Raw genomic sequence first — 17699 nt, forward strand, 5'->3', positions numbered from 1 at the left:
CTCCTCAACCAGGGTTCCCTAATCTTGCCATCCTTGTTCTTCCTTCTAGCAGGAACATGGTGGTCTATGTCTATAAATCTCCTGCTTGGCTGATGTCACTTCATCTGATAATATCCTCTCCCAATCACAGTCTGGTTTGGTCTACTGTCATCAAAGTTCATCTTGCCCTAATTTAGGAGTAACTTGTGGACCAATCCTATCTTTCCAATGTTATCTTGCAGCTGTCAAGGTCACTGGTCACATCAGCCACTTTCCTAGCCTCCATCTTCCTTTCCTAAGAGCAACTTTGGTGTTGTCCCTTCTCTAGAAGGTCCATTGTTCTTGAGCAAGCAGACAAATGGTGCTGTGCATGCCAACTTTGAGGTGACAGTAGAATAAGGATTGGTGAAGCCAGGAACAAGGGCAGGAGTGATGGGTCTCCTACAAGACAGCAGGTGGAAGACTTAAGCACAAGCTCATCAAGAGGAGGTTAGATGTGACAAAGATGGGTGAGAAATTCATTAGTAAATTGGCTGGTTAGTATGATTAGTAAGGGGAGTTTAATGTTTAATCTGGTGATTTATGTGGTGTCTGAAGTTTGGAGTATAAGATTATAAGTACAGACTTAAGCTGTTTTAAGACTGATTCTAGGTAAATTTTTAGCTGCCCCTGTGAATACAAAGATATTAGTATCAACACCTTCATTTTTATAGAGGTGAAGATGAGAAGAAAAAGATGAACTGACAAGTACTGGAGAAGAAATAACAAACCTAAGGTTTTTATTTCATGGAACTTAAAGGTGAAGAGAACACAAGAGGAACTTGAATGTTTGGTCTCCTGGCAAACCTACTTCATTCTTTGATTAGTCTGGCTAGATTTGTTGAATGGCTAGATGGTTGGACGCCAAATACTCTTGCCTCTGTCCCTTGAACTTGCAGAAGATGTTTTTCTTGAGTATTGTATGTTGGAAGAGCTTTTGATGAGCAAGGGTATCAGAAGCATAGTTATGGGAAAGATACCTTGATTGGTGCTGCATATATCACATTCTTTTATTTAAGTAAGTGACTTTGAGCAGACATGAAAAATTGCACTATTTAAATGTCCTGGCATCAGCTGCTTCTGAACTTTAACAAAATCATAATGTTTGTGTTTACCTGCAATATCTTTCACAATTAAAATCTGTTGGTAAAGTGCAGACAAAGAGAAGCCATGTTTTCCTGTTTGTTTGATGAAATTAATTTGCAGTATAGCTGGAACTGATTTCGAATTCTTAGAGCTACATTGTGAAGTAATGATTATAAATCAGGCATCCTCCAAGTAAGTAACATTGCTCTATTAGTTGTGTTCATTAATCTAAAATAAATACCATCTCGGTGAGGAATAAAATTTAATATGGTGTCACTGTTATTCCATAACGTTTGCAGCCTTTTTCATCACCATGGCCTTGATGCCCTGTGTCCACCCTTTAAGAAAGGAGGAAGGCAGCAGAAAGGGAATTATAGACCAATTAGCCCTACCTTGCAGGTTGAGAAGATGTTAATGTCAGTTGTTAAGGATGAGGTTATGGAATACTTGATGACAGGACAAAATCATCATGTTTTCCTTAAGGGAAAAGTTTTGCCTGATAAATCTGCTGGAATTCTTTGAGATTATACATAGGATAGATAAAGGGGATGCAGCGGTTGTTGTATATTTGGACTTTCAGAAGGCCTTTGACAAGGTGCCACATTTGAGGCTGCTTACCAAGTTAAGAGCCCATGGTATTACAGGAAAGTTACTAACATGGTTAGAGCATTGGCTGATTGGTAGGAGGCAGTGAGTGGGAATAAAAGGATCCTTTTCTGGTTGGCTGCCAGTGACGAGTGGTGTTCTGCAGAGGTCGGTGTTGGGACTGCTGCTTGTTATGCTCTATAATCAGTGATTGAGATGATGGAATAGCTGGCCTTGTTGCCAAGTTTGCAGATGATACAAAGATTGGTGGAGGGCCAGGTAGTGTTGCGGAAGCAGGCAGGCTGCAGAACGACTTGGGACAGATTAGGAGAATGGGCAAGAGAGTGGCAAATGAAATACAATGTTGGAAATGCATGGTCATGCACTTTGGTAGAATTAATAGGTGTGCAGACTATTTTCTAAATGAGGGGAAAATCCAAAGATGTGAACGGAATTGGGAGTCCTTGTGCAGAACTCCCTAAAGGTTAACTACTATTTAGAGTCGGTGAGAAAGGCAGATGCAATGTTAACATTCATTTCAAGTGGTCTAGAATACATAATGTGGTGCTGAGGCTTTATAAGGCACTGGTGAGGCCTCACCTTGAGTATTGTGAACAGTTTTGGGCTCCTCTGAGAAAAGATGTTCTGGGACTGGAGAGGGTTCAAAGGTTCACGATATCTTGAAATGGGAAGGAGAACAGCCAGAGGTCGTGGTACATATTGGTACCAACGACATTGGCTAGAAAAGGGAGGAGGTCCTGAAAACAGATGATGGAGTTAGGAAGGAAGTTGAGAAGCAGGACCTCAAAGGTAGTAATCTCGAGATTACTGCCTGTGCCACATGACAATGAGTATAGGAATAGAATGAGGTGGAGAATAAATGTGTGGCTGAGGGATTGGAGCCAGGGGGCAGGGATTCAAATTTCTGGATCATTGGGACCTCTTCTGGGGCAGGTGTGACCGGTACAAAAAGGATGGATTGCACTTGAATCCCGGGGGATCAATATCCTGGTGGAGAGGTTTGCAAAGGCTATTGGGGAGAGATTAAACTAGAATTGTGGAGGGGGGTGGGAACCGAACTGAAGTGACGGAGGAAAGGGAGGTTGGCTCACAAATAGAGAAAGCTTGGAGACAGTGCGAAAGGGAGGATAGGCAGGTGATAGAGAAGGGACGCACTCGGACCGATGGTTTGAGATGTGTCTATTTTAATGCGAGGAGTATTATGAATAAAGCGGATGAGCTTAGAGCTATGATGTTGTGGCCATTACAGAGACTTGGATGGTGCAGGGGCAGGAATGGCTACTTCAAGTGCCAGGCTTTAGATGTTTCAGAAAGGACAGACACTAGGTGCAGGGGTAGGCCATTTGGCCCTTCGAGCCAGCACCGCCATTCACTGTGATCATGGCTGATCATCTACAATCAGTGTACAGTTCCTGCCTTATCCCCATAATCTTTGATTCCGCTATCTTTAAGAGCTCTATCCATCGCTTTCTTGAAAGCATCCAGAGACTTGGCCTCCACAGCCTTCTGGGGCAGAGCATTCCATATATCCACCACTCTCTGGGTGAAAAAGTTTTTCCTCAACACTGTTCTAAATGGCCTGCCCCTTATTCTTAAACTGTGGCCTCTGGTTCTGGACTCACCCATCAGCGGGAACATGCTTCCTGCCTCCAGCGTGTCCAATCCCTTAATAATCTTGTGTTTCAATAAGATCCCCTCTCAGCCTTCTAAATTCCAGAGTATACAAGCCCAGTCGCTCCAATCTTTCGACATATGACAGTCCCGCCATCCCGGGAATTAACCTTGTGAACCTACGCTGCACTCCCTTAATAGCAGGAATGTCCTCCCTCAAATTTGGAGACCAAAACTGCATACAGTACTCCAGGTATGGGTATGGTCTCGCGCTCAAGCTCATCTACTTTATTTCTTATACTCCGTGTATTCATATATAATACTTTTAATTCATTACTCCCCTCACCTCCCATATCAATTCCTATTTCACTTGGCCATACTGTATGATCCCTTCTTGAGCATTCTGCTCTGTTGATTCTGCTGTCTTTCTTAACTTATTCTCACTTTCGCTTTAGCTCCATCCTTATGTTTCCAGTTTGTCCCCTCCCCCACACACCTGCGTTGCAGAGGCAAACCTGGCTGCCAGAATGCTGGTGCCGCGCTTATTAAGGTACAATCCGTCCCTTTTCTACAATTCATCCTTACCCCGAAACATACCCCAGTGGTCCAAGAATGTAAATCCTTGCTTCCTGCACCAGTTCCTCAGCCACACATTCAGATCCATTATCTCCTTGTTCTTGACCACTCCGGCACGGAGAACTGGAAGCAAACCGGAGATAACCACCCTGGAAGTCCTGTTTTTCCGACAGGGAGGGATGCAAAAGAGATGGGGGCGTGGCACTACTGATCAGAGGTAATGTCATGGCTTTAGTAAAGGAGTAAGTCCCCCACCCACTCATGCTCAATGGCTTAGTGATATTATGTCCTGCTTAGACCTTGAAAAGATTCATTACTCACTTCTTAATTCAGACATAAAGTTTCACAAGGTGTGGGGTCCTTTTCTTGAATACTTTCATAACTCCTCTTTAGGTTAAGTTTATCCTTTTTTTGTACTATAATCCCTTCCAGCTTTTTTTCTGTAAGTTTTATGGTTTTTTGTCCCATGTAAAGGAGATCTGAAGAGATATCTTTAGCCAAAGAGTGATGAATTTGTGGAGTTTAATATCACAGGCACTGTGGAGGCCAGGTCGCTGAGTGTATTTAAGGCAGGGCTTGATTGGTTCTTGATTGGACACAGCATCAGAGGTTATGGGAAGAAAACTGAGGATGGGGAAAAAAAAAGATCTGCCATAATTGAATGGCAGAGCAGACTAGATGGGTCCAATGACCTACTTCTCCTTTGTCTTAAGGTCTTCTGGTCTTTTCATTTCCTATTACATTCTATGAATATTCAGCTTTTGTCTTGCTTTTTGTGCATATTTTGCGTACTTTCTTTACCACTTCCTCCATGTTCTATCTTGGTCCTACCACTACTGGCAGTCTTTTTAACATCATCTCTGGACATACTCCTTTAACCTTTGTTACATTATTATGCTTAATGTAAAAATATTTCAGAAAATATCTTCAGCCCTTCTGATCTTTCTGCCATTGCAAAGTTTTGTCTACTTCATTTGCTCTTTTGTAATTTATTTTTCAATCTCCTGTTTTCACTCCTCTGCACCACCTTTCCTATGTAGGAGAAAATTATTTTCTCTTCACAATTTCAGCTTCCAACTGAGAATCTAATTTTCTCCTATTTTGTAATATGGGCCTTATTTTCAGATTATAATGTAGTTCAAAGCTACAGTATTGTACTATATTTTGGTTTATCTAGTGTTAGATATTTCTACTGATGCCACAGTTTCTGCACCAAAATGCATTTTGGATTTTTTGTATATTTTTAAATGATTTGCCTGCTTCCCAGTTCACCAGCTGCTTTTACACTAAAACTCTGATTCGTTATTCAATTTTTTGTTTTGGAAAGCTCAGTTCAGCATATGTTCATCTGGTGTGTTTCCCATGCTCCTTTCAAAAGCACTGGGACCAGGGGCCCTCTTTCCCTTGCTTCCTTCAAGCTCTCCAGTTTCCCTGGAACATTTATTACATCACTGTGTAATGTCTTAAAAAGAAGCAAATTAGAAGTGTGGTGTTTGAAGCTCAGGAAATCTGCTAGTGCTACACCACCAAAGCCTCACGGTACCAGTTTGTCTGTTCTACTCTACTTTGTTTTGTGGTCCATTTCACGTAGTTCAGTTTACTTATACTTTTACAGATATGTGCTTTCAATCTGGTGTTTGGAAGTGGAATGATAAAACGAATCCTTGCTTACTCAAATCTACTTGGTTTGTAAATTGATATTGCTGATTTGGGAATAATAAGGTACATGTTGGATATATTCTGAAGCTAGGTGAGCAGCAATTGTTTTGAACTGGAATTGGGACTGTCTGAATTGACTGGTGCAATTGCCTTGTAATTTCTCCACTTGCAGCTGAGGTTCAAGTAGAGTATTTTTGTGTTACGTAGAGTGAAGGATGTGAATTTGATTTTGCTTTCATCATCTCATTTGGAAAGGGATTACAAGTATGTTGCATCTTCTGAGGGCTACCTGAAAATGATGGAAAAGTGTTAAGCACAGGACATATGTCTCAGCAAGTGTTATGTGAAGGCTGGGGTGATGTGATTATGAGAACTGTAATTACTTTATTATGGAAGCTTGAATAGTGCAGTGAGATTGCTAATTTCAGCAAATACAACTTACTGACATGGGGTGTGGTTTGAATTCTGGCATATGGCTCCAATTCAGTCTCTTAAATGGCTTATTAATTAAAGATGTTACTTTGCCTCACATTGAAGAAGCACCTTGGTCCATGTTAGTACCCTTCCCTGATAACACAAATATCCTTTTTATTAAACTTCTACATTTCTATTTGTAAGGGGACAAGCGGACTTGAGCATATTTGTGTCTTTCATCAGTTAAAAAATTTACTTGTTGTTGAAATAGAAACAGATGCAGAAAAAGTAGAGGGGGGGAAGAAAAGAAAGAAGATGTGTGTGTGCTGGGGGCCCATAACAGGGTGTAAGCTAGGAGACTCTTAAATAATTGGGGTTCGTAATAGGAAATGTAAATGATGATACTCAGCTGGGAATTGGCATCGACCTGATCCACTGAATGGCATCTTGTGTCATATTATAAGTAAGAAGTAGTAGAATAGAATTGAGCAAAGCTTGATCACTCATTATCTAAACATGGAGATATCCATAGAAAACTGTGGATGATGTATCCTGATTATATGAACTCTTGGATCTACTTAAAATGGGAAATGTGCAAGCACTCTGAATGTCATTACTTAATCAAGCACAGGTATAGAGATGGCTTAAAATGAGGGCAGAAACAAGTTGCTCTGAAATTCATCCATTGTTGTTCAAACTTTAAGTACAGAATCAGTGGAGATTGCTGTAATTTTATATGTGGCCACATCAATTATTGCATCATACTCAGTTGGGAATTCATTCTTCCTCCTTTCTTTTCAACTATTGTTTCATTTGAATCTCTGCACATTCCTGTATTTGTGTTCGTTTGCTGCTGCTTGCAAATATTTGAGTATTTCAGAACAAGCGCTTTTCTCCCTTTTTAACTTAGCATTCTTAATCATCGTATTTTGCAGTTTTCATATTATCGTATTAAAGTCAACTGAGTTCATTGTGAATTGCCAAAGTCCACATCTGCATGAATGTAGCAGCAACATTCACAAGATAAATTATACAAGAAAGCAACTAATGTTGCTAAATTGTAGTGATTCTGGTTGTGCTGGTTGGTTCAAGAACCGAATTGTAGAAGTGATGTAGCTGTTCTGAACCTGGTGGTGTGGGAGTTCAGGCCTCTTCTTCCTGCCAAATGGTGTAGCCACAAGAAGGTATCCTGGCCTGGATCATGCTGGATCCAAGCTGTGCTGTCTTGATGGATGTTACCTTAAGGCAATGCTCCTTTAGATCTTAATAGTTAGGAGGGTTGTGCCTGTGATGTGTTGAGCAGTGTCCACTACTGTCTGTTGCTGCTTACATTCCTGAACATCCAAAATGCTGAAATGACCGGGATTGTCAAGACTTTCCCAGTATTTAGCCAATCTAGTTCTCCTAGAATGTGTAAATCAATAATTTGTTTTGACAGTGACTCATCATACCTATAGTTAAAAAAATGATACAGGAAATTAGTGAATGCAAGGGTCCATTATATAATTGAAATAGAGTTAAATCATTTTCTTGTAGATTTGAAGCTGATTGCATCTTCCATTGTAAGTTATTTTGGTAACTGGAAGGTGCTATTCACATTGTTGTGTAGTCCTTAGAGCTGACTTGTGCATTGTATTCAAAGAAACATTCTCTCATCAGGTCAGGCCTCTGAGCAGATGATGTGGGAGATGAGGGTGAAAATTGTTATCTGCAAGACTTGTTGTCATTACTTCAAAAGTAATTTGAGTGAAGAATGTGGATGATTATAGGGTTATTTCTGCGCTGAGCAATACGTCCTTGGTCCTGCACTAAAGTGCTTGTTTAGATTATTTGCCTAACTAAATTGAGACATGAACCATGCCTAAATGCTTTAGGGAAGTGATACTAATTAGCCAGGTGTGTGTACAGATGCATAGAAAGTTTTTTTTAGATTTTTTGGTGATTTTTTGTCAGTGTATGGTTTTCATTATAAGTCATCTTGTATTTAGTGACCTTGGATAAGAAGTACATTTTGTTGCCATATGGCTGAACGTTTAACCATTGAAATAATGCAGAATATTGGACTTAAAGGTGACAATCCTTCCCCTCTGTTTTGATATATATTGGCCCAGATCTTGCTGGAATGTTCCTGTTGTCTGCAGTCACTGCTCTGTTGCTCCAACTTGAACTTATCTGCTTTGGATATGGAGCATTTATTTTACTGGCTTGAAAATCTGGCCGAGTGATTACAGAAGAACCACCTCTTGATCAATGTCAGCAAGACCAAGGAACTGATTATTGACTTAAGGAATAGGAAACATTATAGTTTGCAGTTCGTACAACAAACATTGGAAAGTTGTGTTAAAGAATTATGTGACAATGCTTGACTCTTCCCGAGAACTAGGTGAGTTTGTCAGACCTTGCTTTTACTTATGAAATGCAGCAAGTATTTGTATTTGGCTAAATCTGGATTCAACATTTCACTATAAAGTTACCTTACAACTTTGGAAACTAGTTTTAATTGAGGTACCAAATAGATTCCAGTAAATCAAATAGCTTCAATCACTTTTGGTTAACATGCCATGGTTTCACACGCTGCCAATATACAGAAATAGAAAAAAAGTGTAAACATTCAGTGGACAGGGTATTTCCAGGAAACACTGTCGGTACTTTGCACTACCTCAGTAAAGTAGCCAGCATATTAAACCCACCTATGCCCAGACATTCTCTCTTCACTAATCCCATTGGGCAGAAGGTACAAAAAAAACGCACCATGAGACGTGAAGACTGTTTCTATTACGCTGTTCTAAAACCATTTAGGGTTTTCTAGTATAATGAAATGGACTTCCCAGTCTACCTCATTATGACCTTGCGCCTTACTTAACTAGCTACACTGCATCTTCTTTATATGTAACATTTTGTTCTGCACTCTTATTTCAACTTGTATATCTCAATGCACTTTTGAACTGCATGCTATTGATACAGCTCAATTGATTACGTTTCTCACCCCAGTACAGCGACAATAGTGAACTGTTTGCCAGTTTGAGTTGGGCAGCATTAGATGTTTTGAGTTGAGAAGCAGTTTAGATGTTTTGGTCAAAAACATGCAGAACTGAGAGAAGAATAACTTATTAAGTTGCAAAGGTGGGGATATAAGTGGAATATCTTTTGTTGATATCTGTTATTTTCTCAGAGCCATGTACTCTTTAAATTCAAGTAGATATTTCTTTTTAGAAACCTGATTGAAGCCTCTGGCCATTGGTGCACAATAGCCTGGGAGCCCTGCTGTTCATATTGTACTGTCTAAGTTGGATGTGAATGTAGGAGCATTTAAATTGTCCAGGCGGCTTAGAAGGCTATGGACCAGTGTTGGTAAATGAAATTAATATGATGGTAGATGGTTGGTCTGGGACCTTGCTGAGGGGCTTACCTCTGTGCTGTATAGCTTAGTAACCCAATGGCTTCACACTTCTCAGATTGAACTCCATCTGTCACTTCTCAGCCCGGCCCTGCATCTGTATCTTATTGTAACCTATGACACCATTCTTCACTACCCACCAACCTTCCTGTCATCTGCAAACTTACTAAGCCACACATCCACTTGTTTGTTGAGGTCATTATAAAAAATCAGTCCCAGAGCGGATCCCTGCAGAACATCACTAGTCTCTGAGTTTCAGGTGGAATACACTCACTCCATCTACAACCACCCTGTGCCTTCTGTGGCCAAACCAATTCTGTATTCACACAGTCAAGTTTCTCTGGATCTATGCATCTTGAATTTCTAAATGAGCCAACAATGGGGCTCATTCAAGCTCTTTACTTATAAGTGTATATACACTTCCTGCTGTATCTTTATCAAGATAGTTTTGTCACATCCTCAAAGAATTGAGTCAGGCTCATCCTACCATCACACAGCCATGATGATTCAAACTAATCACACTGTACTTCTCCAAATGCTTGTAAATAATGTCTCTGAGAATCTTCTCCAATAATTTGCCCACCACTGAAGTAGGACTCATTGGTCTATAATTCCCAGGGTTATCCCTACTGCCATTCTTGAGCAAAGGAATAATGTTTGCCACTCCCCAATCATCTGGTACTGTTCCTGTAGCTAGTAAGGATGGAGAGATCATTGTTAATGTGCAGCGATCTCTCCTTTCACTTCCCATAGTAACCAGGGGTAAATCCCATTGGCCCTTGGGACATGTGTGTCCTAAATTTTTTCCAAAATTGAAGCATCCTCTTTCTTAACATTGACATATTAACCTGCTGTCTTCACAAACATTAAGGTGCCTCTCACTGGTGAAGACTGAAGCAAAGTATTCATTAAGGAACTCCCCTTCAACCTCTGACTCCAGGCATGTTTCCTCTTCTATACCTGATCAGTCCTACCCTCACTATAGTTATACTCCTTTCCTTCACATGTGATAAAATGTTTGGGGTTTTCCTTAATTCTACTTGGCAAAGCTGCCATATGCCCCTTCTAGCTCTTCTAACTTCATTCTTAAGCTCCTTCCTGGTTACCTTGTAACTCTCTAGAGACCTATCTGATTTTTGTTTTTGGTATTGCAAATTTTAATTTAAAATGTATTTTCCAAAATGGTGACATTTTCTGTAGGAAGCTGAAGTCTTTTCAATGTGAAATGGAATTTCCTGGCCAAATTATACAATTTAAATGGGCCACTTACATTTCAGAACAATGAACTTTTCAAACCTTAACAATAGTACTTTCATACTGGATATCTACTTCCATTGTTGCTGTATGATGCATCTTGATTTCCTATTCAGTTTCATTTCTCTGATTCAGAGTTGGAGGGGTTAATTCTAATTGAATGGTGCTAGTAAATTTCATGGCATAAAGGAACAATTTAATGCTTTCCCATGCTGACTGCAGGTTTGTCCACTTGAGCTTCTTACCTATATTTAAAAAAAGTGTGTGCCAGGACGAGATTGGTGTTGTCGATAATAAAATAACTAGGCCCAGAATATGCAAAAACGCTTTTATTTTTTGCACAAAGAGAACAGCATGGGCCCTGTCACCCACACTGTTCTGAAGCCAGGACAGAAAGCTACCATTTTTTATGTAGAATTGGTTTATCAGTTACAATAGAGATGTTAAAATCAGTTGAAGCTTCAAGCTGACAACCAATGATATTTTGAAGTTAGTAAAGCAGTTGCCTCTGGTTGTTGAGTGTGTTTTGCATCCTTCCATTATTCTAATCTCAACTGTCTCTGGCACCCCCTATTGTGTAAAAGGACACATTGCTTTAGGAAGACCTTTGTACAAACGTCTCACTACAGAGACCTCACTTATCTGGCTTGAGTACATGCTGCCACAGTCACCCCCAGCCTATCTGTTGGCAAGGGGCAAGGCTCCACTGGTCTCACTTCAAAAGTCTTCCTTGTCTGGGTTTGACTACACACTGCAGTAGTCTACCTCACCTGGATGTTGTCTTTAACCCTTGCCTTACCACATTTCCCACAGGATGTTCAGCCAAAAGAGAGTAGGGAAACAACGTAACTCATAAGGATGCTATGGAGCAGATTGTAGGATCTGGGCAGGGACTGCCAGTCCGTAAAATTGTACCAACCAGAGTGCATATCTGAGCCATGCGCGTCTCCATATTGAATGGCTGCATTGCTTGCCTTAATCTGCCCTTGCAGTCACCAGCTCACTGCTGAGCCATAAATGTATATGTTGTTGGGAAAGGGTTTAACCAAGGGCAGAGATTTGTGCCAGGTGATCTGGCACAGCAGTGCACACCCTGTGCTTTTGGGAGTACAAATGTGTGTGTTCCAAAATTGGTGTGCTTTTGGGTGGCACTAGATCAGGTAACAGGGTACTGGATTCAGATGTTTTTCCTCAGGAGCACAAAGGTGTTTTTATTTGTGTCAGCCAAATTAATGACTCAAATTTGAGTTGATTGGTTAATCTTGGTATTGTAGAATCTCAAATCAGGAAGTACAAATAATGTAATGTCTATGATGCACTTTCAGTTTTTCCTTTACAGGAATGTTCAGAGATCTTTCACAAAGGGCAAAGTAATATCATGCTGAAGCTGAAGAAAAGTTAATTCAAAGGGTTTTTAAAGGATCCTAAGTTGATGTCTATTACAGGGCTGTAACTATGTCATCATCCTAGTTCCATGATCTCTGAATTTTTACAGAAATAGCAAGCCCTCTCTATAATTACCAAGGTCTAAGAATACAAAAAAGAACAGATTTTAGAACACATTGGTAGGGAACTGATCTAGTCGGGTATTTACATTGGATGGTATTCATACTTTTCCACTGTGGCTTTGGACAATATTATGTGATATTCTGCCTGTGTCCAAAATAGCTGTTTACTGTTTGCATTGTCAGCAGGCTGTTTGAAGAGGTGCGTGTTGTGTAAATTAATACTTTTCCGCCACCGTATAATGAATTTATTCTTGCTATGTGAAAGGAAATTGCGTCCCAAATTTCTTTGCATTAAAGCTCATTTTCACATTTAAGTATTTGTTCCATTTTATAATTGTAAGCTTTTATTTTTTAAGTTCTGAACATTATAGTTATCTCCTGGCTTTACAGTCATGAATTTAAAAGCAAGGGAGTTGATCACTGTTGTGAATTGTTCACTAAAATCCAGTATCCCAGTCTTTTCCTCCAGTATTTATTTTGAAATGCATTAAGTTAAGAAGTTAGGATAGCTTGTATCAGTAGTTTAAGGAAGAGGGTTGGGGGGATGGGTATGGAGAATTTGCATTCCTCGAATGGTCCATTGCACGATGTTCATAATATGAAGCCAGATTGTCTACGTGCATCAGGACACAAAATTGAAAAAGTTTTTCTTTTCAAATTCTGCAAGAGTAAATTTTATTTCATATCTCACATTTTTCAGTGGTGATTTGTGACATCTACAGGGATGAACTTCCATTACTGAAGTTGTTGTAATGCTGGGATTGTCTGTATTCTTCATTTGCAATCAGTTAACAATTTTTCACTTCATGAAAATTTTTCCAGGATAGGATTTTTGTAAATGAAGGAAAAGTTGTTTTTAATGTTAGCTAGTAAATACACTTTCTAAATTTTAAATGCAATTTATTTGAAATGGGCTGCATGTGTTCTGAAACAAGAGAAAATCTGCAGATACTGGAAATCCAAGCAACATACAGTTCTGTTGAAGGGTCTCAGCCTGAAATGTTGGCTGCTGAGTTTCTCTAGCGTTTTGTGTGTGTTGCCTATTTATTCAGTATGTTTTAATGTAGAAAATAGTTAATTAGCTGGGGGGGGTGAATTAAATATGATTTTTCAAAGTTAACAACTAGATATCAAGCTGTGGTGGGATAGTTGGATAATTGAACGCTCTGAATTATAATGTTTACAATATTTTTAAAAAGAGAGTGAAACTAATGATGTTTGCATTTGAAGAAATGGAGATTGTGTGAAGTTACAGCAGAGTCAGAATCAGGGTTATTATCACTGTCTTATGTGAAACTTGTTTTGTGGCAGCAGTACTGTACATAATATAAAATTAATAATTGCAAACTAAATAGTGCCAAGAAGAATAATGAGGTAATGTTTGAGGACCATTCAGAAATCTGATGGAAGACGAGAAGCTTTTTGTAACTTGAGTGTGGATCTTCATGCTCCTGTATCACCATCTTGATGGTAGTAACAAGAGGCATGCTCTGGATGGCAAGGGTCCTTAATGATGGATCTGTCTTCTTGAAAATGCCCTCGGTGATGGGGAGGGTTGTGTTCATGATGGTGCTGGCTAAGTCTATGACTTTGTTTCCTGTGATCCTTTGCATAGGAGCCTCCTTACCAGACTGTGATGCAACCATTCAGAATGCTCTCTATTGTACCTTGATAGAAATTTTTAAGAGTCTTTGACATAAGAAGTTTCCTCAAACTTCTAATGAGCTGTGAGCATGCCTTTGTGATTATATCAATGTGTTGAGTACTGAATAGATCCTTTCAGGTGCTGATACCCAGGAACTTGAAGTTACTCCCACTTTCCACCACTGACCCCTCAATGAGGAGAGGTATGTGTTTGCTCTAATTACCTAGCCTAAAACCCAGTTTCTTGGTTTTGTTAGCTTTGAGTGGTGTCATCTGTGAATTTATAGATGGTGTTCGAGTTGTTCTTAGCTATACAACTGTGAGTGTAAACAGAGTAGCATTGTTGGACGGTTGGGTGGAAACTGTAATAAAGAATAATGAGCATGAAAAATGGACTGTGGGTGATGTTTGAAATCTGAAGGCTATTTTAAGATAAGAATGAGGCTACTGAGATATTTACTCAAAAAGGCAAGGATTAAAAAATTTACTGCTAACAGGGAGCCATTCTAATTGGGTGTGGCAAGTGAATTTTCGCATTTGATTGGAAACCAGGGGAAGGCATTGACTTGTGAACTATTTTGAATTGATGTACTTGCAACAAGATCACTGGTGTAATAGAGAAGGATGACTAAAAGAAAAGGTAATGATTTTGACTTGGACTGTGTAAAGTAAGATTTAATTTTCATTGAGCATGCTGTTTAGTACAATTTACAGAAGATTTCTTGAAAGCCTGATTGGCTGGGGGTAGTTATTACAGGAGGAATAGTATTAATGACAAGGGACTGGGATTTGTCTTTAATTTCAGATATTTGTTCACAATGGTGGCAAATAGTGGAAATAAAGATGCTTTTTTTAAAAAAAAATGGATGTTACGTGATTTTGAATGTTTCCCAAAATTTGTTTATCCGACTTTGGTTTTGAAGTTTTTAAAGATAATTGCAGAACTTCCTGGTTTGATATTAAATAACAATTGGTTGTTTGTGTAGGTCTAATAAAAATATCGAATGTCTTATTTTTGAAGTTTAAGAAGAATTCTTTACTTCAGTAATGAATATTTGAAAAGAATATTATTAATTTCTGGGACTGTTCATAATTCCGCTTGTAATGGCGAAAGGTTGAAAAGATTAAACAAGAAAAATACAGATTTCATTTCCCCAAAACAATGCATATCAATCTTAAATGTGTGATGGTACATCACATTTTGTTCTTGTTTCAGAGCTCCTGAAATCATCCTTGGGCTACGATTCTGTGAAGCTATTGACATGTGGTCTCTAGGTTGCGTTATTGCAGAGATGTTTCTGGGATGGCCATTGTATCCAGGTGCATCGGAGTATGATCAGGTATGCAAAGTCACAGAGAACCTGCAAATTGAGTGTTTTTCTGCTGAATCATATAAATTCATATGAGAAGGCTTGCCTTTGGCTATTTTTGTTCATAAGTACCTTATAATGCTATCTATTTTTCATAAAGATGTGGCATTTTGTACAATTACAATGTCCCCTGAGGTTGCACCTTCATTGTTTCACCTTGTTCTAATAACTCTGAAGTTGTTACGATTTTTTTTGTTGCCTTTTCCATATTGTGTAGTGTTATGCTTGCAGCACCATCTGGAGGTGACGTACTTGTGGAATGCTGTTTACCTTGTGTGTGAAACATTCTTAAATTGAGGATATTTTACATAATTTTAGAAAATGCAGAGCTTTTTCAAATTCCTATTTGTAGCTTTTCATCAGCTGATCTACTATTAAGCACAATGTTTAACAAAGTATACCATGAGCTGCCGTTCTAATGGCATACCATGTTTGCCACATTTCTTGCAGAAAGAAATCATGATTTTTCACCAGGATTAAATACAGTTGGCCCTCCGTATCCGCGGGGATTGGTTCCAGGACCCCCTGCGGATACCAAAATTCGCAGATGCTCAAGTCCCTTATATAAAAGCCTAAGAGAGCTCGTAAGGGTGTTACGAAAAGCGAAAGTAGTGTTCAGCGTTCGTTTTGCAGCGAGCTGTTTGTAGAGGCAGCGCGCACCCCGAGCAGCAAGAGTGCTTTATCTCGATTTATTTTGTGCATCCGTTAGTAAGATGAGCCCTAAGGTATCAGAAAAGCCTAAGAGAGTTTGTAAGGGTGTTACGTTTACTGTAAAACTGGACGTAATTAAGTGTTTCGATCGTGGTGAATGAAATAAAGACATTGTACTTGTGTTGAACTTGCTTGCGTCCACTATTCGTACTATTTACACGCAGAGAGAAAGAATCTTGAAAGCTGCTGATGTTATTATTGGTTCTGCTAGTAGCATATCATTCCTGCTTTTCTATATGTTAGCGTTATTTTAGGTTTTATGTGTTATTTAGTATGATTTGGTAGGTTATTTTTTGGGTCTGGGAACGCTCAAAAAATTTTTCCCATATAAATAAATGGTAATTGCTTCGCTTTATGCCATTTCGGCTTATGAAAGGTTTCATAGGAACTCTCTACTTTCGGATAGCGGGGGATACTTGTACAGTATTTTCGATCCGCGGTTGGTTAATTGCTTTTTAGGAGCCATTTTTTCACAGAAATAAAGGGCGCACACAACACAAGTAGCGACCGAGCGGGACGCGAGGCGAACAATGCTCAAGCAACGAGTGCTGGAGAGAGAACTTCCGGGTTTTCCCGATCCGCGGATGTGGAACCCGCTGATATGGAGGGCTGACTGTAATAATGCCATATTGTATTAACGGTTGCAGGTAATGCAAGTTAATGCACACTGTGGTTTCATAGATCTGCAGGGCAGCAACAGAAGTTTTGAAGATCTGTACTGCATCTAACTGCAAAAACCTCCCTTTCTAAAACAAAACCATCAATATTTAAAAACTGTTCTAGAAATTCTTAGCAGGTCAGACAGAATTTGTAATTTGATTTGTATATCATCAGAAAAGATGAAGTTTAGAGATGAAGTTTTAAGATGCAGGGAAAAGAGCCGGGGGTACACTACAGAGAAATATGTTGAAGGTGGAGAGTGTAGGGTGAGATGAATCAATGAGAAACAAGTTAGGTGTGAGGGATCATTTGAAATTACTGAAGAAATTGAGGCTTGAATTATACAGGTTCCCCCCGCCATCCGAAGATAGAGCATTCCTGTGAAACGGTTCATAAGCCGAAATGTCATAAAGCGAAGAAGCAATTATCATTTATTTATATGGGAAAGTTTTGTGAGCGTTCGCAGACCCAAAAATAACCTACCAAATCATGCCAAATAACACACAAAATCTAAAATAACAGTAACATATAGTAAAAGCAGGAATGATATGATAAATACACAGCCTATACAAAGTAGAAGTACTTTTCCACACTCATTGCTGAACTGTTCTCCGTAGCGAAAATCTCACGCAAGCACCGTCGGCAGAAAATCTCACGCAAACACTGTTGGCAAGAACACTCTCTCCAGTAACCTTTAAGCTATGAAGCTGCCAAATCATACCAAATAACACATAAAACTACACAGCCAATATAAAGTAGAAATCATGTATGTACAGTGTAGTATCACTTACGGGAATCGGGAAGACAGCTTGCTGAGCACATGGTGTGTTAGACTGAGTCGTCGCAGGTTGGGATGGTGCAGTGGCCCCCACCCTCCAGGCCACCAAGTGATACATTGCCGTGAAGCTTGCAGGAATGCAGCGGTAGCCGGGAGGCACGCAGCACATCTTTAAGAAAAAAGCTGAAATAAACAAGCTAATTAATTAGGTGCCGCTGGACACGTAATTGTTGGCCCAGATCAGTGCTGATTTCCGATTGCTTTGTCTCTGATCTGGGCCGACAATTACGTGTCGGCGGCACCTAATTAATTAGAACGTTTATTTCGGCTTTTTTCTTAAAGATGTGCTGTGTGCCTCCCGGCTACAGTTGCATTCTCCGCGAATCAGTATCTGTCCGTGGCCTGGG

The 17699-nt window shown here is 39.6% G+C and overlaps 1 protein-coding gene across 5 annotated transcripts in view; it reads left to right on the forward strand.

Annotated features, from left to right (window-relative positions):
* Nucleotides 1-17699, forward strand: part of LOC134344249 (homeodomain-interacting protein kinase 1-like) — a 127826-nt gene that overhangs the window by 30923 nt on the left and 79204 nt on the right. For all 5 annotated transcript variants that reach the window (XM_063043730.1, XM_063043728.1, XM_063043729.1 and 2 more), the window contains one exon: nt 14990-15113. In XM_063043730.1, coding sequence (XP_062899800.1) covers nt 14990-15113 — 124 coding nt within the window. The remainder of the gene's footprint in view (nt 1-14989; nt 15114-17699) is intronic.

Source organism: Mobula hypostoma, chromosome 3 (genome assembly GCF_963921235.1).
Source record: "Mobula hypostoma chromosome 3, sMobHyp1.1, whole genome shotgun sequence".
Classification (NCBI taxonomy): domain Eukaryota; kingdom Metazoa; phylum Chordata; class Chondrichthyes; order Myliobatiformes; family Myliobatidae; genus Mobula; species Mobula hypostoma.